The sequence below is a fragment of the Nesoenas mayeri genome, assembly GCF_963082525.1.
Source record: "Nesoenas mayeri genome assembly, chromosome: 15".
Taxonomy (NCBI): Eukaryota; Metazoa; Chordata; class Aves; order Columbiformes; family Columbidae; genus Nesoenas; species Nesoenas mayeri.
The window spans coordinates 10,104,027-10,128,963 of record NC_137559.1 but is presented as its reverse complement, the minus strand read 5'-3'; the positions used below and the strand labels follow the sequence as shown (position 1 = coordinate 10,128,963).

Sequence of the window (24,937 nt, the reverse complement as noted above, 5' to 3'; positions counted from 1 at the left end):
ACCGGGGCTCCTGGTGATGCCCTGGTTAGTGTGTCACCGGTCTCCCCTGTGCTCACACCGTGCCCTCATTCTCCCTCCCTGCCAGCTTTGGGGATGCAGAGGCTGAAATTCCTGTTTGCACACTTTTGACACCAGTGTAAAAGCAGCTACAGTTCTAGCTCACCGTGCATTGCTCATACTTACAGCTTAAACATTGCCTTCTACTTGAAAGAACAAAGATAAAATGACAGGAATTCACAGTTTTTATTCTCTTTCTTATGCCCGCCCATCTTCCCCTGTCATCGATGTCAATGACTCAAAGTCCTCATCGTACAGCAGCCTCTGCCAGTGTGGCACTCAAAGGGTTAACAAACCACGGCTTCTTGGACAGATAAGACATAAGCTCATTCACCAGTAGGAACACGTGGATGGTTGTATTACAGAACACCTTAGGGTTTCCTGTAGCGATTCTTTGGGGTTTCACCACAGCCAGTGATGTCGCAGGAGAGAACATTGGGCTTCTTCCCCAAGCCGATGCTTCCCAAGAGATCAGGAAGCTCACGAGTGATGGCCTTCTCGATCTTCTCTAGGAAACACCCTCCCATGTAGGAACACTGCTGAGACAGCAGCTTAAAACTGGTGATGGGGTTGATTCCAAAGAAGTCCTTGTAAGCCTCACGGTTGGGGAGATCAAATTTGCTGACATTGGTCTTTGCCAAAATGGACTTAAAGATAAAGAACTTGTCAGGATCTTCCACAATGTCCCTGAACACCAGTTCTCCATCACTAAAGAAGGTCATTTTGTCCTTGTAGGTCTGTAGATAGCGATCAACCAAAAGGGCGTGGATGCGCACCCGGATGGCGTGCTGGCGAATGAAGGCAATCTTATTTTCCATCCTGTTCTCAATCACCTGGTTGAGATCTTCCAGGAGTGATATCTCTTCTTTGAGGAACAGGTCTTTGTGGGTATCCGGATGGTACTCGTGGGGCCAGAACGAGCTAACGTACACCCTGGGTGGCTCTGTGACGTTGATGAGAGGTGCCAGACTCCAGAATAAGGCACCGTAGACCCTCATGAGCTCCTGGGTAGCCAGACTGTCAGCTTTGTTCAAGATGATTCGAATCTGAGACTCACGACCCTTCAGCTGGCGAAACAGCATCTCCAACTCTAAGCCCACGTCTAGCTTTGTAGGGTCAAAGACAACGAAGATGAGATCAGCTCTGTCAATGAACCACTGGCACACATCATTGAAAGGGTAACCTTGAGGAGAGGAAAGAGAAATCCAGCAGAAATGGCCAGCACAGGATTAGTCCCTTCAGGTCAAGGGACAGATAAATCTTGATCCTCATGCCCTGTCTGGTTTGGACAGGGTGTGGGACACGGCTGACTTCCCATGCAGCCCAGAACCTGTTTCTCATGTGCTGAAAACACTTCAGAGTTTCTTGGCATGAAAACCCATCCCTGTGTGTCTGGGCCTGCAACTACATGTCTCCCTCAGCCTCACCTCCAAACCTTCCTTCTCCTTGCTGCTGGCCAGATTCCCACTGCTGCTCTGAGCAGATATTGGCCACATCATTGCTTTCCCCCAGGGGGCACCAAGTGGGTCAAGAAGCCCTTCTGATCTGTCCTGGCATCCCAGGTGCTGTGGGGATGGACTGGTGCTTCTCTAGGTCCTGCTATAGCACCAGCCATTGCCAAAGCCAGCTCCAGGGGTGACAAACAAGGCATTAAATGCTGAGCTGAGGCAGAGATTCATCAGCCCGAGGAGTCCCCAGGAAACACTTTGCCAAATGCCTGTCTGCCACACCTCCAAACAGCAGAAACAGCTGCTCTAGTTGATGATACTTGGGAATGTTCCCCAGGTCTCAGCTGCTGCTGCAGCTATGGGCAGCCATTCGCTCCACCCTCCAATGCAAGACTCATTTGGTAGCCTACGGCTCTTCTCTAGAGTCCCTTGAATGAACTCAGTAAACTCCTACCTCGTTCTTGCTGCTTGCGGTTTTCAATGATGCCCGGAGTGTCCACGAAGGTGACTCGCTCCAGCAGTTTGTGGGGCACCTCGATCCCTATCAACTTCTCCAAGAAGTTCTGCCCAAACTTCTCCAGGGGTGAGAAGGAGCGGGCACTGTCGGCAGCCATCACGATGCCCTCGATGGTCTTCAGCTTGGGGCCGTGCATGATGACAGTGAATTCGGAGGTGGTGGGTTCTGCCCCTGTCCAGCAACAAGAGGAGCAGCAGAGCTTTGAAATCCATACTGGGCAATGGACATGACAGGGCTGGCCTGGGACTAGCTGGGGAGCTTGGGAGCATCACTCACTTGCCAAGAGATGCTGGGGGAAGGCAAGCAGCAAGGCCATGAAACTCTTGCCAAACCTCTTGAGAAAATGCTAGCAGGGCTGTCTTCTGGGGGGGTAGGATTGTTCTGGAAGTGGTTTGACTGCACATGGTGTCCTGGAGAACTACCTCCTGGGAGCCCTCATTGCCCTGGTGCAGAGCTGGCCATGGGCAGCTGCACTCAGCTGTGAGATGGCATCTGTGGGAGCAGGGAGGAGGGAAGGGGCATGACTGCTCTCCTGGGAGGGTGAATTAATTAGCTCCACATGTGGAAGGAAGGGGAGAAGACAAGGGTGAGTTGCCCTTGCAATGTGACTGCTGCTTTCGTGGTCAGGGTTGGAAGCGGTGAGCCCTGCGCTGCGGGATGGAGATGCTGTGGGATGGGGATGCTGCCCACCGCCTCCCCGGGGAGGGTGGACAGGCCCTCGCCATGGTGGGGAACCTCTCCCTCCTGTGGCACTGTAGCCAGATGGCACAGACCAGATCGCAACCTCCCTGCTGTAATGGGGGAATGGAATAGACGTGGCTGGGAATTGCTGACCACACAGATGCAGAAATGTGCGTGCCAGCATGCCCTGGGCAGAGTTGGGAGGGAGCAGTGAGCATAGTACCTGTGTAGAGCTGGTAGGGAGTGTCATCCAGCCCGAGGAGGTAGTTTATCATGGAGGATTTGCCGACGCTCCATGGTCCCAGGAATAGCACCATTGGCTTGGAAGTGATCTCCCCATCTGTGGAGAGGGGAAATAACAAGAGGAAGTGAAGAAACAATAGCTGTCGCCGCTGCACGATTAACTCCCGGCTGTAATGAGCATCCCATCTGAGCAGCCCGGCGGCGCTGCCGGGGAAACAGCCACCCTTTTGGGGCCACCAGCCATTCACGAGCCAAGGCATTGCCCAGCGACAGGCCCCAGTGTCTGCAGGAGCCAGACGTCACCATGCTCTGCAGGACACTCCACCTCGCTGCAGCAAGAGCGAACCTTCTCTGACCTTCTTTGAGGTTGAGCCTTTCTCAAAATACAGGAGGACCTGAAGGTCTTTTAAATCTTGTCTCAATTCTGTTCTGGTTTAGCTGGAGTGAGTCTGGGGCTGGCTGCGGGGGGGAGTGTTGTTTGAAGGCACCTGCCACAAAGCGTGGGACATGCGAAGGAGTTGGCCATGCCACAACCAGGCGAATGCCTCGTGCAAAAAGAGCTGCATGGCTTAAGGAGCAATACTATGCGACGGTGCTTGGTAAGCACGATGCGAGCCTTGGGCTGGCTGCCTGCATTGCATTTCCACCATACCGTGGCAGGGATCTGCCCCTGGGCTGTGGCTCCCGGTTGGGCAGAGGCTCCATCCCAGCATGGGGAGGACAGGCTGGGCAAAAAGCCCTGTGCTGGGCTTGGGGAAAGGCGGGAGGAGAATGAAGTACAGTCCCCATCCCACATTCTTCAAGTGCTGCAGTTTGCTAAGGGGCTTGAAGAGGCTGGTGATCATGGAATCATAGGATGTCCTGAGTTGGAAGTGAGCCATAAGGACCATCAAGTCCAACACCTGTCCCTGCATAGGACAAATTCCCACCCAAAATTCACACCATGGGTCTGAGGGCATTGTCTAATTGCTTCTTGAACACTGTCAGGCTTGGGGCTGTGACACCTCCCTGGGGAGCCTGTTCCAGTGCTCCAGCACACTCTGGGTGAAGAACATTTACCTAATGTCCAACTTAAACCTCCGCTGGTGAATCTTCCTGCCATTCCCTTGGGTTCTGTCACTAATCACCAACGAGAAGAGATCAGCGCCTGCCCCTCCTCCTCCTCTTGTGAGGAAGCTGTGGCCTCGATGAGGTGTCCCCTCAGTCTCCTCTTCTCCAGGCTGAGCAAACCAAATGATTTTCTAAATCCTTCACCAACTTGGTGATGGCCGGTAAGGACTTGTCCTGGTGCCACGCAATTGGTCTGGGAACTTGGGGGTCCCTGGACACGCACAGCCACTGCCCCAGGAGCAATCCCTCCTCAAGCAGGACGTATGGCAGGCAGCTGGCAGAGCCATAGGAGCCCCTGGGCTGTGCCAGCCCTGAAGATGTACTCAGGAGAGCTGGTCAGCTCGAGCCCAAGTCAGGCCAGAAATTGAAGTAAAAACTGGATGAGAAGAGTTCTCATCAGTGGTAACTTTCCTCATCCCCATCCTGCGCTCAGAGTGGGAGCGGGTCTGTCCCGCTGCCAGCAGGAATCCATCCAGGGGAGGGGCTGGGAGCCACGGGAGGAGCTGGAGCTGCTGTCCCACAGCCAGAGCTGAGCCTTCCCCACGGCAAGGAGATGCCCTTGGGGGACCCGTGCTGCCCTCGGCACCCTCTCCTTGGCCCCACTCCTAAGCCAGAGCTGTTTTCCCTGCGGTGGGTGAGAGACCCCGCGGCTCGGTGGCTGCTGCCCACGCAGGAACTGGCAGCTTTCCAGCAAGCTGGGGATCCATCTACAAAGCAGGGGAGCTGCAGAGCCCATGTGATGCTGAGCTCCTGCTCCTGAGGGTGCTGGAGGGCACTGCATGTCAGCTCTGCACTGAACGCATCCAGCCATGGGTGCAGGAGTCAGGCAGGATGTGTCAGCCCCCTCCTGCCTGTACCTGCCCAACGCGGGGCCACCATATCACTGCTGAAAAAGGGAATGGGCTGGGGACATCTCTCCGTGGGGCATAGCTGTGTCCATGCAGCTCAACCCTCCTCCCCAAAGCAGAGCGGCCACATCCAAACTGGAGGAGGGCCCTGCTCGCTGCCTGCTCCCTGCCTGCTGCCTGCTCCCTGACTGCAAGCTGCAGGGATCCAAAGTTTTCTTCTCATGCAGGACAAAAACAAATGTTGAAACTTAGATTTTCATTATTAATCATTCCTCTGTGCCACTCTGTCGTTGCTGCTGTGTTCACTTGCTGGCTTTAATTGGGTTTTGGATTATTATTATTACTATCCGCTGTGATGTTGTGCCAGAGGTTTGAGGCGGGTCCCCGCGTGCTCTTTCATAACACGTTCCCGGCCAGGCGTGGCTGTGTGAACACAGGCAGCCCGTGCGCCCCAGCTCTATTCCATGTCTCCACCTTTGCCCCACCATGCCGAGATGGGCAGGGATGCAGGCAGCCCCCCAGCCAGGCCACCAACACATCATTGAGCCCATTTCCACTCCTTGCTTTGGGAGCTGGCACCCCATGGGCTTTGTGAGCAACACCAGGCACTGGCTCCTCGTAGCGGTCCAGGTAACACAGCAGCTCCAAGGGTGTGAGGCCACGCATGGATCATCCTTTCTCCTGCCCGTAGACTGAGAGAGCAGAGAGCATCTCCCATGCAGGGGGGAGCTGGCCTGACATCTGTCCCGGTTACATCCCCCCACTACGTCTGTTCAGCACCCCTGTGCATCACCTTGGTGGTCGGGCTGGAGAGAAGAGCCAGTCCTTGCCGGCTGCAGGGCAGGGATGGCAGCAGCTCCATCACAGCAGCTCTCTCCAGCCACCCTGTGGCTGCTCACTCCCAGCCCAGTCTGACTCACTCCCGGCTCAAACCTGTCTCTGATCAAGCTAATCCCAGCTCAGGCTCATCCCAGCCCAAGCCAGGCATGTCCCAGTGGTGTTCACTGAAGCAGTTGCATGCCGGTGCGTGATCAGGCCCTGCCTGTGAGCAGGAGGGTCCTCAGACCTTACACCCCTGCATCCGTGGTCCTGCTTAAAACACAGCAGCCTAAAATACAGCTTCTCTGAGCTGCCAGGTTTTCAGGGTAAAGAACATGCTGTGATCTGGCAAAGCACCAGGCAAACAAGGCCAGGAAGGTCATGTCTCCCTCTGCAGAGCCTGCGTTTGTCTTGGACTGTTCAGATCTGGGAGTAGGAGCAATTTGAATGCCCAAAAAGGTGTTGTTTTTTCTTTTTTTTTTCCCAGAGCAGTGGCTTCTTGAAAGGTTTTTCCATGTTGCTTGCAGCACCAGGCTGCCCTTGGGTTTGAGGACTGCTTCTCTGGGGCTGGGATTAGCCCTGGGCTGGGTCTTCTCCCTCCTCATTCTCAAGCCCAGCAGAAGTGCCTGGTGTCAGCTCACGCCCTGTTGTGCAAGTCTGTGCCGAGGATGCTGCATGAAGTGGAGGACGCAGCTGTCCTCGTTCAGACTGAGCCACAGGCTCTAAGGTCTTGCTCTGCCCTCACACCACCCGGGAAGGCCAAATCACCTGGGGAGACTCTCCCAACACTGCCCACGCTGTCACCCCACCCCTGTACCACAAACCCTGCCGGCCCCTCTGCCTACAGCACAGATACGCTGCCCGGCAGCCCTCAGAGGGGTGGCCGGATTGCTCATGGAAAGCCACGAGTATCCTCACAGCACGTGTGCCCGCAGACGGAGGGACAAGCCACACGTGGCTGCAGATTGCCTGCGCCTGCCTCCGCGCCCTGCTCCCCGCGCACGTACGCCCACGCAAGCAGTACGCACGCACGCGTCTGTGCGCCTGCAGCTAGAGATGCAGATAAGACAGCTATCGAAATATGCTATATTTATCTACAGCCCTCTCTGCTGCCAGCACACTGGCACGACACAGAGCCACGGGCCCTCCAGGCACTGGTAGGGCTCTGCTGGATCCGGGATCAGGGTGCAGACGAACCCATTTATGCAAGATCCAGCAGTGGGGGCCATGGGGTAGGACATAAGAGCCAGAAGATGGGATTTCCCTGCCTTATATCTCAGCAGGGACATCGTCCCCATGGCCCAGTGCCGGACCCAGGGGAAGAGATGGGAGTTGGCTGGTGCTTCTTGGCTGATCTCCCATCTCCTGCTTCTCCGGGGGGGCTGGCAGTACACCCTGAGTGGGACAGGCAGGGACAGGAGCCAGCTCTGGCTCCCCAGGGGGCTGAGGCCGCCACACAGGGGCCAGCCTGTGTTACTGGGACAGCTGCTGCAGGCTCATCGGCTTAAAATGCACCCAGGAGGGATCAAGGGTGAACATTTGGGAAAGTTTCTTCATGTAGGAGGGTGAAGGGTGGGAAGAGCTCCCCTGCAGGGTGGGTTGTCTGCTGGGCTCCTCCAGTTCATGCCATGGGTAGTAGGTCAACCCACAGGTCCATCTCAAACACCTTTGAACCATCGCTTCAGGAATATGCAACCTCTTGAGGCTTAACCCAAGAAGGAAAGGTGTCAGAGCCTGGGCAAGGTGGAGATGCACAGTCAGGCCTGGGACAGACAAGTGCAGTGATACACGTGCCAAGCTCTGGCAGGGCTGGGGACAACGGCTCCCACAAGTGCCATGGAACATGGATAACCGGGGTCTGCTTGGTGCTTGGGCAGTGTGGTCTTGTTGGGGCAGGTGAACAGGAAAGCTGGAGGCCAGCGAAGAGCTTAGGCAGCGCTGGCAGCATGCAGGCAGCAGGCAGCGATACCAACCTGTGGCAGAGGAGCCCAGGGTGCGTCCAGGGTAAGCTGTTAGCAGGGGACACGGGGAGAAAGAAAAGGTACCGTGAGTCGAAGAAGGGACGCGGCTGCCTGGGTCTGGCCCAGGCGGAGGAGGAAGCTGAAGACTGGCCCTGGCCTTCTTGTGGGCAGGAAAAGACAGAGACGGCCACATTCCCAGCAGCAAAGAAGGAGTTACAGTCTGTGAGCGACAACATCCACAGCTTGTCCTACCAGGACAAGCACCAAACCCCAGTCTGCCCGGCACACCAGGGATGGGGTTTGGGGGAGCAGCCCCAGGAGAGCTGCTACATCTGAGACAGCACCCCCACCCTCCTGCCCCATTCAGCAGAGTTATTGCCTTCCCGAGCAACGTTCACCGAGCAAATGGAGCCCAAAAAGCTGTGGTTAGGACAGCAACAAATCCCAACAAGTGTCGTGACCACCCCAGCTGTGTGGTTATCCATATCCAGCCCCAGACTGACTGGTGATGACCACTGGGAGGTCATTCCCTACACAGGGACACTTGCTAATTGGCACATATACAGTAATCAGGGTTACCAGCATGCACCACAAACTGGCATGACTTCACAGCAAGCTTCCCATCACCAGACAGGGAGAGTCCCTCACCCCTGAACTAGGGACAATTCCTCCAAGGTGGCTGTGCTGCGACCAGGCACACAGACCGACCCAGCTGGAATGTGCCTGCACCCACGTGGGATGGCAGAGCGGAGACGCGGGAGGGTGGCAGCCAGGGAAAAGGAGATGGCACCCGCCAGGTTTAAACATGCTGTAAGTGGAGGGTATGGGGTGAGTTTTCTGGGATGCAACCTGACAATTCAGAGCCTTGGGTTGAGGGTGGCAGCTGCAGCTCCCCCAGGACAGGCGACACTCAACTACATGGGTGTTTTTGCAAGCTGCGAGGAGCAGAGGGGCTCCTTGGGTTACACTGACTGGCGCACTCAAGCAGAGTTGATGGGAGGGGAGACAAAATGGAGGGGTGCCGTGTAATGGAGGGATGAAGGTGCTTGCGACGGCACCCCTCTAGATTGGCTTACACCTCCAAAGGTCACACATATTCCATGACAGTCCTGCCCCGCTGCTCTCCCAGCTGTCCCGCTCCTCCCAGCCAGCTGAGCCGGCAACTCTGCACACTCCAGCCTACCCTCTGCCATGGAAGGGGACACAGGGGGAGAGCCTGGGGGTGTCTCCCAGCTTGCAGGGACACTGTCATTGCAATGAACCCACACAGGACAGGGTCACTATGCAGAGGGAGCAGCGAGAAGACTCTCTCAGCCCTGCCATGTCCTCACCTGCCTCGTAAGGTCAAAAGGGCTCCCTGGGCCAACTCTCTACCTAATTTGCAGGTTTCCCTAATTACACTGCTAATGGGGGATTGGGACAAGTTGGATCTGTGGGTATTAAAGGCAAACTGCTGGGCCTTAGGTTTTCAGGATGGGGCTGTATGTGCCAGCATTGGGGTATCAGAGATGCTCTGAGGAGTCTGGTAGCAGGAGAAACATTTCTGAGGGGAGTGTGGCCAAGACTTCTCGTGGTTGAGCCAAGGGCTGTATGCACTGCAGTGTGTCCATGTGCCCTCCTCTTGGGGCCAGGAGGCTGTGACTGGGTTACCAGCTCTGGGGTTGCATCTGCACTGCTGGGGGGTTGCCATATGGGACACAGTAGAGTGTGCTTGGGTTGGGAAAACACAAGGGTTGGTGCTTGTTTCCTCAGGAGCTGGGAGGGAAGAAGCCATCGGAGGCCTGAGAAACACTTGCTCCCTCTTGAGATGGAGCAGGGAGGTGGCTGCTTGGGTATGGGGTGGCTGAAGTACAGGGTGAGGTGTCCTGAGCAAGGAAACAGGTTGTATACTGGGAGCTGAGTCTGGAGGCTGCATCAGCTGGCAGTGAAAAGCAAAGTGAGGATTAGAGGCTGGGAGCCCATCAGCTGCCCCTGTAACCCCACATATTCTCCTAAACAGTGTCCTGTGATTCACTGACAGTAAATGCTGATGCTTGCTTACACTCCAACCAACACATACCATAGCAGCTTGGAGAGGAGGTCAGGGCGTTGCTGAATCTGTGAGCTCCAGGATGGAGACAGTTGGGACAGGGCATGCCTGGGCTGTCCTAACTGCATGGGGCCGCCTTTAAGAGGCTGTGGGGACGAGCACCAGGGTGCAGACACTGCTGCTCCTGGTACTCCTCTCCCAGGCACAGGGCAGTGCTGTGCTGGCTGTGTGAGGGAGGGGACAGGCCAGCACAACAGGTGGGTGGCAGCAGCTGTGGGGTGATGGGCTGTGGGGCACCCCTCCTGTGCTGGCTGCAGCATGGCATGTTGCTGTGACCCCCAGCTACCCTCTAACGTGGCAAGTGGGTTGTGGTCCTGAGCTGCTGGCAAGGAGTACAGAGCAAGGCAGGCAAAGGCAGGAACATGGAACTGGCTGTGGGAAGCATCCAGGCACAGCTTGTCAGACGTACCCTCTAGAACCCCAATGGGTGGGTGGTGGATGATGTCCAGGGTGCTCTGTGTCTTGAGGGGACAGGAGCTGGACTGGTGATGAGGAGTCTACAGCCCTGTCCCTGCCCCATAGGTCCCCCATGCTACCCACTGGCTGTAAGCTGGACATGGGATAGCTGGGTGTGGAGATGCTCAAGCCTGCTCAGAAAATGTCTGACATGGATTTAGGAGTTGCATTTGGGCTGCAGTGGGAGTACCTGTAAAACAGGGGTTCTGCTCTGAGGGGATGAGTCCCAGGAGTTTGTCCAAATAAATGTGGGACTCATGCACTGGTGCACTGGGGTCCAGCTGCAGAAGGAAGGTCTGTGTGGAGGGTGTATCTAGGTCCTGTCCCACCAGGAGGAAGGGCCTGGCTCCAGGGTGTATGGGGCTGGAAACCCAGGGAGGGAGGCAGAACTTCAGGACAAGGAGGGACCCTGGAAGGAGGTTGATGTGGGCATGTAGCCCTGGGACACATGCAGCAGAGACTCCCTCCAGCATCCCCTCTCTGCCCAGCCAAGGCACAGGGGACATCTGGCCCTGTCTCAGGACAAGGCTTGGGAGGGGACTTACAGGAGAGTTACCCCAGTGAACAGGGATCTCAGACTTGGGCTTGAGCAATCCGTGCTTGGAAAATGAGGCTGCTTGTGCCATATGGGTCACAAGAGCTTCCTGTAGTTTTGAGTATCTTGGGGCCAGTGCTGCACTTTCCTCTTCTGGAGGGACACGTGATACTGGGGCTCAGCCTAAGGCAATGCCTGTGGCCACAGGGACCTGCTCAGCTGATCCAATGTGTCTGTGATTGCCAAGGGGTGGAAACTCTAACTCCCAGCATGAGCAAAGGCTGCTGAGCTTGAGGAATACCCTGCCCACATGGCTGTGTCCCAGGAAGGATGAGCAGGAAGGATGCCAGCTCCAGCCACCCCTAGGAAGCTCAACCCCAGCCTTGAGAGGTCCTAAGCTTCCTTGCCAAGCCTTTTTCTCTGGGCCATGATCTCTGCTTGGCATGAGTACAGGGCACTGATGTTGAGCAGGTGGAGGACCCAAAGCAGGCAGGGTTCAATGCTCAGCCTACACAGATGGTCCTGACAGCAGATGGGCTAAGGCAGATGCAGGAATGCCTGCCGCTGGGTTCACTAGGGCACATCCTCTAAGCCCAGCATGTTCGTGGACTTCTTGGGAAGCTGTAAAGTTAGACAAACTATCCAAGCCTTTCCATGATCTGCTTTTCACACTGTTATCTGCATCTCAATAACCTGATTGTGCTGGAGGCCCCGCTGCCTGTGGCATTACCTGTGATCTCATGCTGCCTCAGCTCGTTGTATCTGTAGGACTGCTCCAGGGGCTTGATGGAGGAGTGGTAGATCTTCCTCAGCCGCTGCAGTACACCTGCAAGGGCAGAAGCGTGTGGATGGGTGAAAGGTGAACCACACCACCCTGGCTGGATCCCTCTTGGGTAAGCCGTTGGGCATTCCCTGCAGATCTTGAGGGTGACTCAGCTGTGGATCAAGAGACTTGGCTCACACTTGAAATCTTGGCCAAACTAATCCCAGTCATGCATTTTGATGCCCCTCCCTGCTAATGTTTCCTGCTGGGCACTGTCCCCATCTGCTGTTGGTCTTGCATGTGCCAGCCACTGACAGAAGGGACATCTCTCATTAATGTTGTTTAGCACTCAACACCCATGAACATCTCTTCACCACAGTGCCAGAGACCCATGGCACAGTCCTTAAGCTGTTGGCTTGGAGAAAGAAGGAGCTTTTTCCACAGCAGCTTTCATCACTTTCTTTGCAGTGTGAACTGCCCATGGGGCCAGAAGAAACAAGCCTTATGATAGCAAAACCAAATAAATAATTGGAATCAAAATCCAAACCCTTTATTGCAAGTTGCCCTGGGTTTATCTGGGCAGCAGTGTGGCTGGACTGGGCTGATTCGTTATCTTCAGTTTACAGCCTCTCTACCCTCCTAATTCTTGTATGCCCTTGGAGCTGTCTTTAAAACACCTGAAGTATGTTAACTCAAGAACAGCAAAAGGGCTGTTATTGAAAACACAGTGTTGCTGGACCTTCAAGAAGTAAGGGTAAAACCAAAACTCTCTAGAGGAGGGAAATCCCATCTGCACTACTGGTGGAGCAGAAAGGTATGGAGCCTGTCCTGCAAGGACAGGGATGGCATGGACTGAAGAAGCAGGACATGCATGGCTTGGTGCCACCCAGACCCCCTCACCTGAGACATCATCGGCAGGCTTGTCCTCATTCAGCTTGAGAGTGTTCTCCAAGTGGGACCGGTCACGCTTGGTTGGCTCGCTGGTATCTTCAACCTCTTCTGGAGGAAAAAGGCGAGGAGATCTGTTACCGCTGGAGGAGGGAATCCGCGCAGGAGCTCACACAAGCTACTACTGGGGAGAAGGAACAAGGGAGCACGCACACCACAAGCCCACAGACCCACTGGGTGCTTCAGCAGCCACCGCTGCTTTTGGCACACCGTGCAGTTTCTCTTCTGCAAAGTCTCCTTGAGGCTGCCAGGGCTGTGGCTGCTGGGGGAAACATGGTGGGCAACCGCTTGGCCCTGAGGAGGGGCCGGCAAGGGAGGCACACAGTGCCTCCCCAGGGAAAGCAGGAACCGGTGCTTGTGGAGAATGCAAAGGATGTGCCTGGAAGGGGCTCCAGCACTTCCCCAGCAGCTGTGGCTCCTCCAGGGCTAAGCCTCAACTGTCTCTCTGCTCTCCCTCTTTGTCTTCCTCCCCTAAAAATCACCCATTCAGACAGACATGTGGGGGTATGCAAGACCCAGTGTGGCTCTCGAGAGACTGGCTGCCTCTGCTTTGCCAGTGGAGTCTTTCCCTCCAGCTTCTCCCCACTCTGCTCCCACATCAGGCTGGAGCCCTCTGTGTGAGGCCATGGGTCAGGGTGGCCCTGGGGACCTATTGGCTCCATGCCAGGCCCTGGGAACATGAGGTGGCTGTCTCTACCTGGGCTAGGCACCCCAGTGTTTCCAAAAAGGGGAGACAGACGTGTCCTTGCCCCAAAGGTGCTGGCACACCAAGGGTCCCGTGCATCTCCAATGTGCTTTTTGATATTGAGAGCTGGGTTGGGCTTTAGGAGGGGTCTGAAGACAGGGCTGGGGACAGATATGTGGTGGCTTGCTGGGCTGGGGACACCTGGGACATGTGGAGCACAGCCAAATTCTGGGGCTGTACTCAATGTCTCCCAAATGTTGGGCTGAGGAAGACCTTTTGACTTGCCAAGTAAAGCCACCAAGAGCAAACTGGGTTTCCCTTTCAGCACAATTGTGAAATTTTTGAGCTGGGACATTACAGAGGGAAGCAGAAAAAGGCTCGACAGGGTCTGAAGGTCGCTACCCAACCTGTAGGCCAAAGTCCACGAGTGTTTCTAGGAAATCGTGATGGGGGTGTCCATTCTCCTTAGCTAACCTGCCTTTCAGTGACCAAACGCAGCTGGAGCCAGTGCTTTGGCAACTCATCAGTCTGAATCCCTCTTCACATCTTCCCCATGAGGCAAGGGCTGGTGGACAAGAGACCCACCAGCCTGGGTAGTGTCCTGCCCTTGCACCAATAGAGCTGGTGGTCTGGAGGACTCTGAGGATGGAGGATAAAGAGCCTTTGACTGATCTGTGAGTGCTGAAAGGAGCCTGGGGGACAAAAACCTTATCCATGTCCACAGTCCAGAGGAAAAATCATGGGCTTAAAGTGCAGTGAGGGAAATGTTTGCCAGCTTTGGTATCGCTGTGACGAGCACCTGCATTGCAGGCGTCTGTGGGCTCCTGCCTGTGCCCTCCATGCCCGCAGCCGGCCCAGCCGTGCAGCGATTAGGGGCAGGCGTGGGAAGCACAAGCATTAGGAGAGGGCCATGCACTAGGCGCAGTTTAATGTGCCAAGCTCAGCTCTGCTGGGGATTGATAGTAGGTCATTCTCACTGCTACAGCACACCAACAAGAAAAGACTCCAACCTATCTGGCCACGCGAGGGCTTGGTGGCAGCAGGCTGGGTGCTGTGGCCAGGTGTGCTCTCCATTTCTGCCAACGATGGCTTGTCTGCAGAGAGTTCTGCTGCTGGTGGGTCTTCCACCACTTGTGGGTTTTCCACTACTGCTGGCAGGTCTTCTGCTGCTGGTGGCTTGTCTTCCACTGCTACTGGTGGGTTTTCCACCACTGCTGGTGGGTCTTCTGCTGCCGGTGGGTTTTCCACCACCACCGGTGGGTTTTCCACCACTGCCGGTGGATCTTCTGCTGCCGGTGGGTTTTCCACCGCTGCTGGTGGATCTTCTGCTGCCGGTGGGTTTTCCACCACCACCGGTGGGTTTTCCACCACTGCCGGTGGATCTTCTGCTGCCGGTGGGTTTTCCACTACTGCCGGTGGGTCTTCTGCTGCCGGTGGGTTTTCTGCTGCTGGTGGGTTTTCCACTGCTGCCGGTGGATCTTCTGCTGCATCCCTACATGGTGGGTGATGGCAGCTGACAGGGCCATCCCTGGCTTCTCTCTTGCTGGCAGCTGCTGGTTCACCACTGGCCTTATTGCCAGAAGCACCGACCACTTCCTTGTCACTCCCTTTATCTCTGTCCTCTGGCCCTGCTGGCCTAGCACCATCTTCCTCAGATTCTTTCCCTTCCTCAGACTCGTCTTCCTCCTCGGACTCTTCCTCAGACTCACCATGTTCATCTTCCTCAGACTCCCCCTGCTTGTCATCTTCCTCTGAGCTTTGTTCAGCTCCTTCCTCTTCCTTCTTTGGAGCAGACACTGCTCTTGTCCCATCTATTTTCTCTTGCCCAGACTCCCCCTGGTCCTCAGAGGCTCCTTTCTTGGTGCTGGGCTTCTCATCCTCCTGGGCAGGGAAGCCATCATGTGGCCCAGGCAGGTGGTTCCCTTCATTATGTGCTGCCTCAGGGACACCCAAGGTGGTGTCATCGCCTGGGCCTTGTGGCTCTCCAGACCTCTCGTGGCCCTTCTCCATGACGGTCTCCTCCGGCTGGCCATCCCTTGGCCCCAAGTCCCTGCTCAGGCCGCCCATGGGCTCTTCCTCCCCCTTGCCATGTCCATCTTTGGTGACACTGGGCAAGGAGGTGTTGATGGGGCTGCCATCTTTTTCCTCCTCAGGGCTGCCGTCAGCTGCCTTCTCCTCCAGCTTGGGCTCTGCAGCCAGCAAGGGGCTTTCGGCAGCGCCGCCGACATGGTCCGTGCCGGGGCTGTGCCGCTCTAAATGACGAGAACAGCTCAGTCAGTCTTACCCGCGCCAGGACGTGGCTACTGGGGCACCTGCTGACCCCCCGTCATCTCCAGGAGGGGCTCTGAGGGAGAATCTGTGGCTGTTACCATGAGGTTTAAACTCCTTCCTAAACCTTCTCTAGTTCCAGCTTAATTTCCTAGCGCTGTCGCAAGAAGCTGGCTGCAAAGAGGTGTTTGTGGGGGGGCAGAGCAGATGCTAGCAGGGGGCCCTATGGCTGCGCTGGCCATGGCTGCCTGGGGCCGTGGCTGCCACCCACTGCAAAGCGCTGCAGGGAGGTGGCAAAGCAGCCCTAAAAAATGAGGGGAAAGGAATAACGAAAAGCGTAGCTCAAAAGGCTATGGGTACTTGGCAGGTTAAAAGGGTTCCCCAGCCCTCAGGAGAGTGTCACTGGTGCTGGCCGTGGCGGGTGGCTGGGTGAGGACAGGAGGAAGGGGTGAGGGGGAGGAAGGGGCAAGGGGCTCCCTGGTGCGGGGCAGGTGAGTGCAGGCAGGGCCAGACCCTGGCAGCAGGGCTCAGGAGCTATTTATTGTGAGCATCCCTTCACTAGGAAAGCATTTGCCATGCTGTACGGCTGGCGGGGACACAATGAGTTTGTTCTGTGGCCCAGGAGAAACCAGCCATATTTTCCACAGTCCTCCAACTGCAATTTAACATTAGTCAACGGGTGCCAAAAATAAAAGATCACCAGCTATACTGTCTCTGTTACAAACAGTTGCTGCTAGTCTAAATAATCCCCCGAAACATCTAATGCCTGCATACCAGGGAAGCGTTTCAGAGGAAAATAATTCCTTTGTACTCCAGCTGGCAAGCAGATGCCAACCAGGAAAAAATGCCACCTCCACCCGGCTGCGGGGAGGAGAACGGGCAGCGCCGGGCACGGGAAGCGCTGGGCATGGGCAGCGCTGGGCACGGGAAGCGCTGGGCACGGGAAGCGCTGGGCATGGGCAGCGCTGGGCACGGGAAGCGCTGGGCATGGGCAGCACCGGGCATGGGCAGTGCCGGGCACAGGAAGTGCTGGGCGTGGGCAGCGCTGGGCACGGGCTGTCAGCCCTCTGGCTCCTGCACCATGTCCTTGCCAGGGAGCCACGGGGCCATGTGTCCTGCAGAGCATCAGCAGGGCCTTGCCGGACTTGGCAAAGCCACAGCGCTGGGGCTCGCTGGGCTCAGCCATGGGGGACCGCGGTGGCCAAGCACTGGAAGAGCCAAGCCAGGGTCGGCACGGTGTCAGCCCCAGACTGTGCTGCCCACTGTAAGCTGGTTTGCCATGGCCAGGGATGCGCCTGTATCCACGGCAGGGCCGGTGGTGCTGCTAGCTGGGATTTGGGCGGCAATGGTGGGCTCATGCTGGGGAAGGAGCTGTGCCAGTGGCAGGCGGCTGGGAGGGCTGGTGTGTCCCTCATCACGCCAGGATTTCCAGTCACTCTCATCTGCAGCCTGGCACAGCAGAGCTGCCGCCATCCCGCGGGCCCTCGCCCTGCCGAAACCGGATGCGCGGGTCACCCTCAGTCTACCCTCGACGACCTCCCCCGTCCTTTGCTGGCATGTGTTTCACAGGTGCCTCCAGGCTCCAAATTAATCTCCCAGCTGCAGGGAGACAGGTCCCGTGCAGCTCCAACATGCCTCCCTCCCCCCCTGGAGCATCCCTCTCCTTCAGGTCCCCTTCCGGTGGGACTCCTCGAGTTGCCCAGCCTGCCAGGAGCCACTTGAAGGGGAACGTACTATGTCTGAACTGCAAAGTCCCAGGTGGCTGGGGGCCAGCACACCCCTGCCTGGCCCTGGTTGCCTGGAGACCTGCCTGGGTCTCCTGAGGGTCCCCCCGGCCGATGGGGACAAGGATATTCTCAGCTTGGCCCCAAAATAGCTGGTGACCTGGAGGGCTGGGAGGTGAGCGCAGCTTCTCAGGCAGGCATTTGAGGAGGGTCAAGCCTGGTCCGGGGGAGAAGGGCCAGGCAGAGGAGACGCTGTGCATCCGAAGGGCTTTGTCTGGGGCCTGTGTGTCCCCTCTGACACAATGCAGGGGGACAGAGGGGTCATCACCCACCATGGCCAGACACAACGGCAACCCCAGTGCCCAGCATGAACCTTCTCTTGCATGAGAAGGGAAATATTCCCCAGGCACTCTGACTGGGATGTCCCTGCCAGTGTGCTGGTCATGGGCTTTATTTCCTGTGACCTTTAAGATCTTGTACAAAGTCCCTCTCCCCTTTCCACCTCCTTCTCCCTCCTGTTTCCCCTACATGGTCTTCAAATCCATCACAAGGCGAATTATGCTGATCTGCAGATGGCCGGCCGATGAGCAGTGAAACGGGCCGAAGGTTACGGGCTTAACACCCTCCACGCGTCTGCTGGAGGCTAAAAATATGGCCCGGCAACTGTACGGGGGAATCAGAAGGGGCAGCTCAGTGGACTGTGAATGGAGAAGCCCCAGCCCCTCACCCTACTGCCAGTTGAGGGTGACATCTGCACCTGGGACCTGTCCTGCAGGTCCCCGTGGACTCCCGGAGGGAGCAGGGACAGCTACGCTGTAAAGTGACACCGGGGCTCCCCTTGTTCATGCCCTGCGTTGTGCCAAGTGGCTGGGGGGCATCATAGGGGAGGCCTCACCCCCCTTCCCTTGGGGACCTGATCTCCCAGAGGGTCCTCGGCTTGTGGTGCCCCTGCCCACCCCAAATCTGTCTGCAGGGGCTGGGAGGGCTGTCAGCTGCCTGGAGACCCTTTCCCCAGCAGTGACAGCACCCTGGGGTGCAGCTGTGGGGATGGAGAGCTCACGGTGAGGCTCTGTGTGCCACAGGATGCCACGGCTGGTTTGCACCCAGGAAAAGCCCATGTGGAAAGGATAGGGATGGCTCCTGAGGGCTGAACATGACCCTGCCACCGTGTCCCCTCCATCCTTGCATGGAACGGTATGGAAGGGTAACACCCCGCTGCTGAAATGGGTCCTCCAGGAGGGACAGCCCCTCAGGACGGCGCCAGGGTCCAGCTAGGAGGGACAGATGGGCACAGGTGGCCCTGGGAGGGACACTCTCCCCCTCTGGTAGAAATTGGAGCCCTGAGCGTGGGGCTGGTGATGTGCAGCACCACAGGGATGGCTTTTCGCACGCCCCCTTTATCTGCCCAGATCCCGGCCCCTGCCGTGCACAGGGGAGTTATTCACTGGCTCCTGTGAGTCCTGCTGTCCCCTTGTCCTTCCAATGGGGTTTTGGGGGCAGCTTGCACTCCTAACCTGTCTGTGCCTTCCTTTTCAGGGAAAGGCAAGGATGAACGAAGCCAAAAGGCTGTGCTTTGTTCCAATGTAGCCCCTTAAAACCCCACGGAAAGTGTCTGGACCCAAAGGCACTGCAGCCCCATGACACTTGGCCCTGGCCCAGGCGAGGGTCAGCCGCTGCCTGCCTGGCTGTTGGCTGCTGTGTGGGGGGCTGCTGGGGAGGGGGTGCAGCGCCCAGGGATTACAATGCTCCGTGCTGCTGCCAGCCAGCAGCCTGGCTTCTGGAAAAAGTAAGTTGAGACGGATTAGCCCCATGAGCCTGACCTTTCTGCAGCAAGTAACCCTTCCCAGGCAGGAGGTAGGGCCAGGGGAGCCCAAAGTGGGGCCCGTGCCCCTCACCTGGGCTCAGGCCTGGGCACCCCAGCCTTGCAGCTCGTGGCTCAACTGGAGTGCAGCAGAGGATGGTATCTCTTCCCTGCCTCAGTTTCCCACTCTGCGCCATTCTGGCAGATCCTGGTGCCACTGCTGAGCCCTGCAGACAAAGTGCCCATGGTTTATTGCCCACATTTCACACGGCAGCCCTATCACAGCCAGTGCAGGTTGGAGCCTGGCTCCAGCACCAGTTTGGGGTTGTCCAGGCCAACGCCTTCATCGACTGGGAGGGGAAAGTGTTCCAAAGCGGCTCAAGAAACCCAGAGAACACAAGAACAAGGCTGATTGAGGATAGGCTTGGTTCTCCAGACCCTTGTGCACCACAAATCCCAGGACACACAAACACAGTGTCCCATCCCAGAGGCACCAAAGGGATTAAAAACAGGCTCGGAGCTTTCTACATAGAGCTGGCAGCAGGGAATCACTTTTGCAGAGTGCCTTTTTTTTACTGTCTCCCCACAGGGTTCTCTACCTGAGATTTGGAAGGAAACTTGAACTCGTGACTTGCAGAAGACACAAAGATCAGGGTGGTGGAAGATAAAGCAGCTACCACTCCCTGGTTGGGAGACATCTGGGTCCGCAGGCGAGCAGACAGCAAGAAAACAGCATGTGTATCAGCACAGGCAGATGTCATACTGTATGCTGAGAAACACCTACCCATGGCGTTCCTTGTGGGGTCTGTAGCCTGGGGGGATGCTGAAGGACCTGAGGGAAGTGCTTTGCAATGGCTGGGGCTGGAGGAGTCCCTTCCACCAGAGGAGGGACTCCTGAGAGGTCCCACTGGTCCTGACCCCAAGCCTCCAGCAACAGGAGGCTTCACCAACCCACCCCAGGGCTTCCTTGGTGGCCCAAGGGACATCCTCTACACACTGCATGTGAGTCTTTCTGGGTGAAGACTCCCCATCCCTCCTCTTTGGTCATCCCAAGGATTCCTGCTCACCTGGGCAGGACAGGGAGAGCCCTTGGACTTGTCAACCTGGATTTTAATGCCTGATGATCTATTGTCGCACAATATCCTCAAATCCTTGGGAATGTCCAGGCAGAGACACTGCCCAGCCGTGCTCAAGCAGCAGTGCCCAGCCCCAGGCATCTCAGCATCAGGATGTGGGATCCCAGCTCAGCACAGGGATGGGGCCATGCGGCTCCGAGCCCTTTTTCCCAGTGTGTTCACACGAGCGGGGAGGTGGGCAGGGACGATCCACACACCCGGCTGGCACCAGGGCTGTGCTGCCGCTGCCAGTGCCCCAGCTTGGCTCAGGGTGCCCGGCTGGAGACTCCCCGGCCCCTCCGCCAGCCCCCACCGGCACACGAGCTTGCTGGCTTCCTTGGCCTATCGCTTACAGGGAAATGTCCCCACAGGCTGAAAATAGCCCAGCGGAGCCCTGCCAAGGAACCAGCACCCGCTGCTATTCCTGCAGTGCCTGGGGAAGGGCCATTTTATGAGCAATTCAGTCACTCTTGGACCCACCGGCCGAGCTGGGGTTTCGGCGCCCCAGTGAGCCCATGCCCCCAGCGCGGGGAGCCGACGCCTGCGTGGGGCTGGCAGATTGGTGAGCAGGGGCACAGCAGGGACACGGGGGCATGGCAAGAGTCCAGCCCACCAACTGTTGTCCCCAAGCACAACACAGCCCTCCCAGCCCCACGCTGTCCCACAGTGAAACACTGGTACCTCTGTGCCACCAGGGCCATGCACGAGCGAGGTGTCCCAGGTGTTCTGCCCAGCTGTCACCTACACCAGGCTGATGGGAGTGTCACCACATGGCCAACATGCCTGACATCTGCTTTGCTTTGCTCAGCCAACACTTTGGGAGAGTTGGGGCACCCGTGGGGTGTCCTTCAGACAAGGTACCAGGAATGTGACAGAAATGCAGGTGACACACATCCTGGGTGATGGGAACCACCCCAAAATGCCATGAGGACACAGAGTTGGAGCCCATCCCGAGGTGACACCTCCCAGGCTGAGGCAGGATGGGGAGTCTCAGGGGTGGTGGCCTGCATTTGCTGTCACCAGCAGAGGTCTGTGTCCGCCCCTCAGTGCCCTCTGCGCTTGCTGCAGGAGGTGCCAGCATGCCAGGGCTTTCCTCAGCTCCTCACCCGGATTGGAGGTGGTGAAGACACAGCCCACTGTAGCCCTCCCACTCAAATCTGTGATGGCTGCTGGGGGTCAAGGGCTCCCCAGGGTGAAGCTGCCGAGCATGGTGGTTGGGCACTGCCCCACCAGCATCCCCATGGCCCGTTCCTGGTGGCCGCAGGGCCTCGCCACAGTCACCTTGCCTGAAGAGATGGCCAGTCTGCCTGAGGTGTAAGTGCAAGGAGACCTTGCCCTGGACAGGGATGGGGCAACAGGTGAGTGCCCTTGCACGGAGCCATCGCCCAGCCCTGCGTTGGGTTTTGGCCTTTGTCAGGGCTCCCAGCTGCTCTGGTGAACTTTGCCAGCCCTGGCCACGTTGACCACAGGCCTTTCCCACCCCCTGGCCTTTAGGAACAGTGACAGGTACCAGCAGCCCCAGGTGTTACCAAACCCTCGAGGTGCTGCGGCTCTGGCAGCATGTCCCAGTGTTGTTGTGCCGTGGGGACCTGGCACAAGGACTTGGCAGTTTTCCTCAGCCAGGGGCATCGCAGCTGGAGGGGGGATCCAGCTTTGCCTGTCCCATGTGTCCCCACCCTCCCTCCCTGGAGGGACACCGTGGCCAGAAGCCTGGCTGGGCTCTAGCAAACTCCAGCTGCAGATGCTCTGCTATCTGGGGCAGTGACCTTCCACTTCCACACTCAGACATTGCTCGCAAAACCCAGCAGCTTTACGCCAGAGATCACCCACTGTGCCGAGGCGGAGGTCAGCATGGTTAAACCAGCTCTGCCCCTGTGTGCAGCAGGAGCCTCCCAAACCCTGCCCTTGCCCCAGTGACCGCACTCCTCTGTGATACATCAATGAAACCCATCATTCCATACTGGGGTTCCCTTCTCCTGGTCCCCTTTCCCCACTGGGGAGCCTTCTCCTCACCAAAGGGGGGTTAAATGAGAAGACAAGGACCCAAAATAGGAAAACTCTTTCCCCGAGCCACCTCCTGCACCTCAAAGGAGCCCGGCTCTGAGAGCCCAGCTTGGGACCAAATGGAAAGCAAAACTCACTGTGCAAACTCCACCAGTCCCTATGGAGCAGAAACATGGGCAGGAGGTCTGCCCCGGCTTGTACTTTTTTCCCAAACCTACAGGGCCAGAGTGAAACACAGGACTCCCCTAATAAGCAGGAGCCACTGAGCATGGGGACTCAGGGAGCTCCAGCTGCCCCAGCTCTGGGGCTGCAGATCCCAACGCACCTACTGGCACCGGCACTTCCTCCAAGACACGTGGCTGAGCAGGGTCCTGGTGATGGGGTGGCCAGTGCCGTGGCATCCTCTGTCTGCCACAGCTCGGGCTGTGCCAGCCTCCATGCCATTCTCACCGAGAGCTGGTCCAGCAGTCACCCACCATGGTGACAAGCCTTCAATGTCCCACAGGCCCACCAGCCCAGCCTGGGGTGGCACTAGCCACCAGCCATCCCCATAGAAGACCTTTCCATCCCCTCCATCACCAAACCCAACCCGTGGCCCCACAGAGGTCACCCCACCACTGGCGGGATGTGTCACTGTCCCCAAATCCCGTTTATTAGCGAGAATGGTCCAAGATGCCCTTAAAAGGCCAAAACTCAGTGGGGCCGGGGGTGCCGGTGCTGGAAGGCGGCAGCTGCGGGTGCCCGTGCGCGGGGCCGTGGCGGCGCAGGGCGGGGGGGGCTGGTGGCCGGGGGGAGCCAGGGCGACTGCAGGGAGCACAGTGTCCCCTTACACGGCTGTTTCCATACTTAGCCGCCCCCCTCCCGGCAGCACGGCTGCCGGAGCCCGGCCAGGCAGAGAACGGGCCCAAATTAACTCAAGGGCAAGCAAGGGTATCGGCAATGCCACCCCACCGCGCAGCCCCGAGGGACACCCAGCCAGGGACAGGGGTGCTTGGTGGTGAACAGGATGGCCTGGGGAAGGGGCTCTGCTGTCACACAAATTGCTGTCTTGCTTGGCAGGTCCTTGGGTGGGGGGATGACCCCCAGGACAAACAGTCCACCCCATCCTGATCCAACTACAGGCTGCCGCAGCGCCCTGGCAGGCCCCCCACATCCCCACAGCCTGAAATGGAGGCACTTCAGCACCCATGGGTGACAGTGACCCCAGGTGTATTGGCGGCAGCACAGCCCCTGCACCCACACAGACCCCTGTCCATGCTCCCCCCCAGCTCACAGCACCCACCCTGTTTCCGTGGGCATTTTTGGGGTGACTCTGCAGCCCTGGCACCGCTGCTGGAGAGCCCAGATGCCTGTACCCCCAACTGGCACCCACCCAGCCCTGGGGTGCTCGGCTGGGCTCAGTGGGCACGCCAGAGCCCCACTGGCACCCACACTCCTATGGGGACCCACAGACCCCTTGAGCACCCACAGCTTCACGGACACCCGCAGCCACACGGGGACCCACAACCCCAGAGGCACCCACAGCCCCATGGGGACCTGCAGCTCCACAGGGACCCACAGCCCCACAGGGACCCACAGCCACACAGGGACCTGCAGCCACATGGGCACCCACAGCCCCATGGGGACCCACAGCCCTGTGGGGACCCACAGCTCCTCGGGCACTCCCAGCCCCATGGGGACCCACAGTCTCACAGGGATCCACAGCTCCACAAGCACACACAGCACCCCACAGGGACCCACAGCCCCACAGCCCCCACAGCCCTGTGGGGACCCAGCCCAGCGGGTGGTCGTACCTGCGGTGCTGAGGAGCAGGAGCGAGGCCACGCAGCAGCAGAGCAGGTTGAGGCCCTTCATGGTGGCTGCCAGGAGCTCCCTGCTGCTCGCTGCCTCTATTTATACGGCAACAGCAGGCGCGGGGCAGGGCAGGCAGGGCAGGCAGCGCAGGCAGCTGCCGCAACGGCCAGCACAGATGCTGCCACTGCCGCCTGTCCGCTCCCGGGGGGCCCTGGGGAGGGGGACAGGGACAGCACACAGCGGCAGTGCTGCAGCACTGGGAAAGGCTCATGTCAGGGATGTGGTGGCATGAGAGACCTCCTGGCACTGAGTCCCTGGGGTGGCGCTGCCCATGTGGGTGTCACCAGCTCCATCACAGCATCCCCTGGTGTGGGGCAGTGGATGTCCTTGGGCTGCCCTAATCTCCTGCAGCCCCTTTTTGGCTGGAGCAGGATTTCACAGAGGGGGAGAACTGAGTGTCATGGCACTGCGGTGTCCGCCACCTGTCCCCAAAGCAGGTGGCTCCAGGCACCTCATCCTGGGCTGATTTAGGGCACCCTCAAGTCAGCATGGGACACCAACCCAAGTGATGCCACTCTCCCCACAGTCAAGTGGACATGTCCCCTCTATGCTGGTGGTGTCCCCAATGCCACCAGCATGGCAGTCACTGCATGGCATAGGGGATGGAGGTGGCTGGAGGTGCAGAGTCACCAGCTCCTGTCACCCTCATGCATGGGGCATGGCCACCCAGTGCTATCCCCAAAGCTTGGCCATGGTGGAGGGCATGTCCTCAGCACTAGAGGATTCACTTTTGGGGGGCCATAATGCAGCTTTTTCTTGGGGAAGGGGGCAAACTGGGAGGAAAACAACAGCCCCGCCACAACCCCATGGAGAGCCATGGGGAGAGGTGGCTGTCCCGCCAAGCCATGGGGACACTCCCATCCTGGGGCACTGTGGGTACCATCCGCAGGACAGGGGGAGCAGCACAAAGCCTGACCCCAGCCCCCCCAGCCTCACTAAAACCAGTCCCAGACCTCCCGCTATCCCAGAGGTGAGCTGAGCCCCAATGCACCCGCAGCACGTGCAGGCAGC

The 24,937-nt window shown here is 58.0% G+C and overlaps 1 protein-coding gene across 2 annotated transcripts; it reads right to left on the bottom strand.

Annotated features, from left to right (window-relative positions):
- Positions 1-428: 428 nt before the first annotated feature.
- On the bottom strand, positions 429-23,926 carry SRL (sarcalumenin; the record flags this gene model as incomplete). Of its 2 annotated transcripts, XM_080353711.1 has the most annotated exons (7): positions 429-1,240; positions 1,960-2,193; positions 2,927-3,043; positions 7,697-7,732; positions 11,495-11,590; positions 12,428-12,526; positions 23,866-23,926. In XM_080353711.1, the coding sequence occupies 7 exons, from the start codon at positions 23,924-23,926 to the stop codon at positions 429-431; spliced, it is 1,455 nt and encodes a 484-aa protein (XP_080209837.1). The 2 variants fall into 2 exon arrangements, with proteins under 2 accessions (XP_080209837.1, XP_080209838.1); XM_080353712.1 differs by lacking the exon at positions 7,697-7,732.
- Between the last annotated feature and the right edge of the window lie 1,011 nt (positions 23,927-24,937).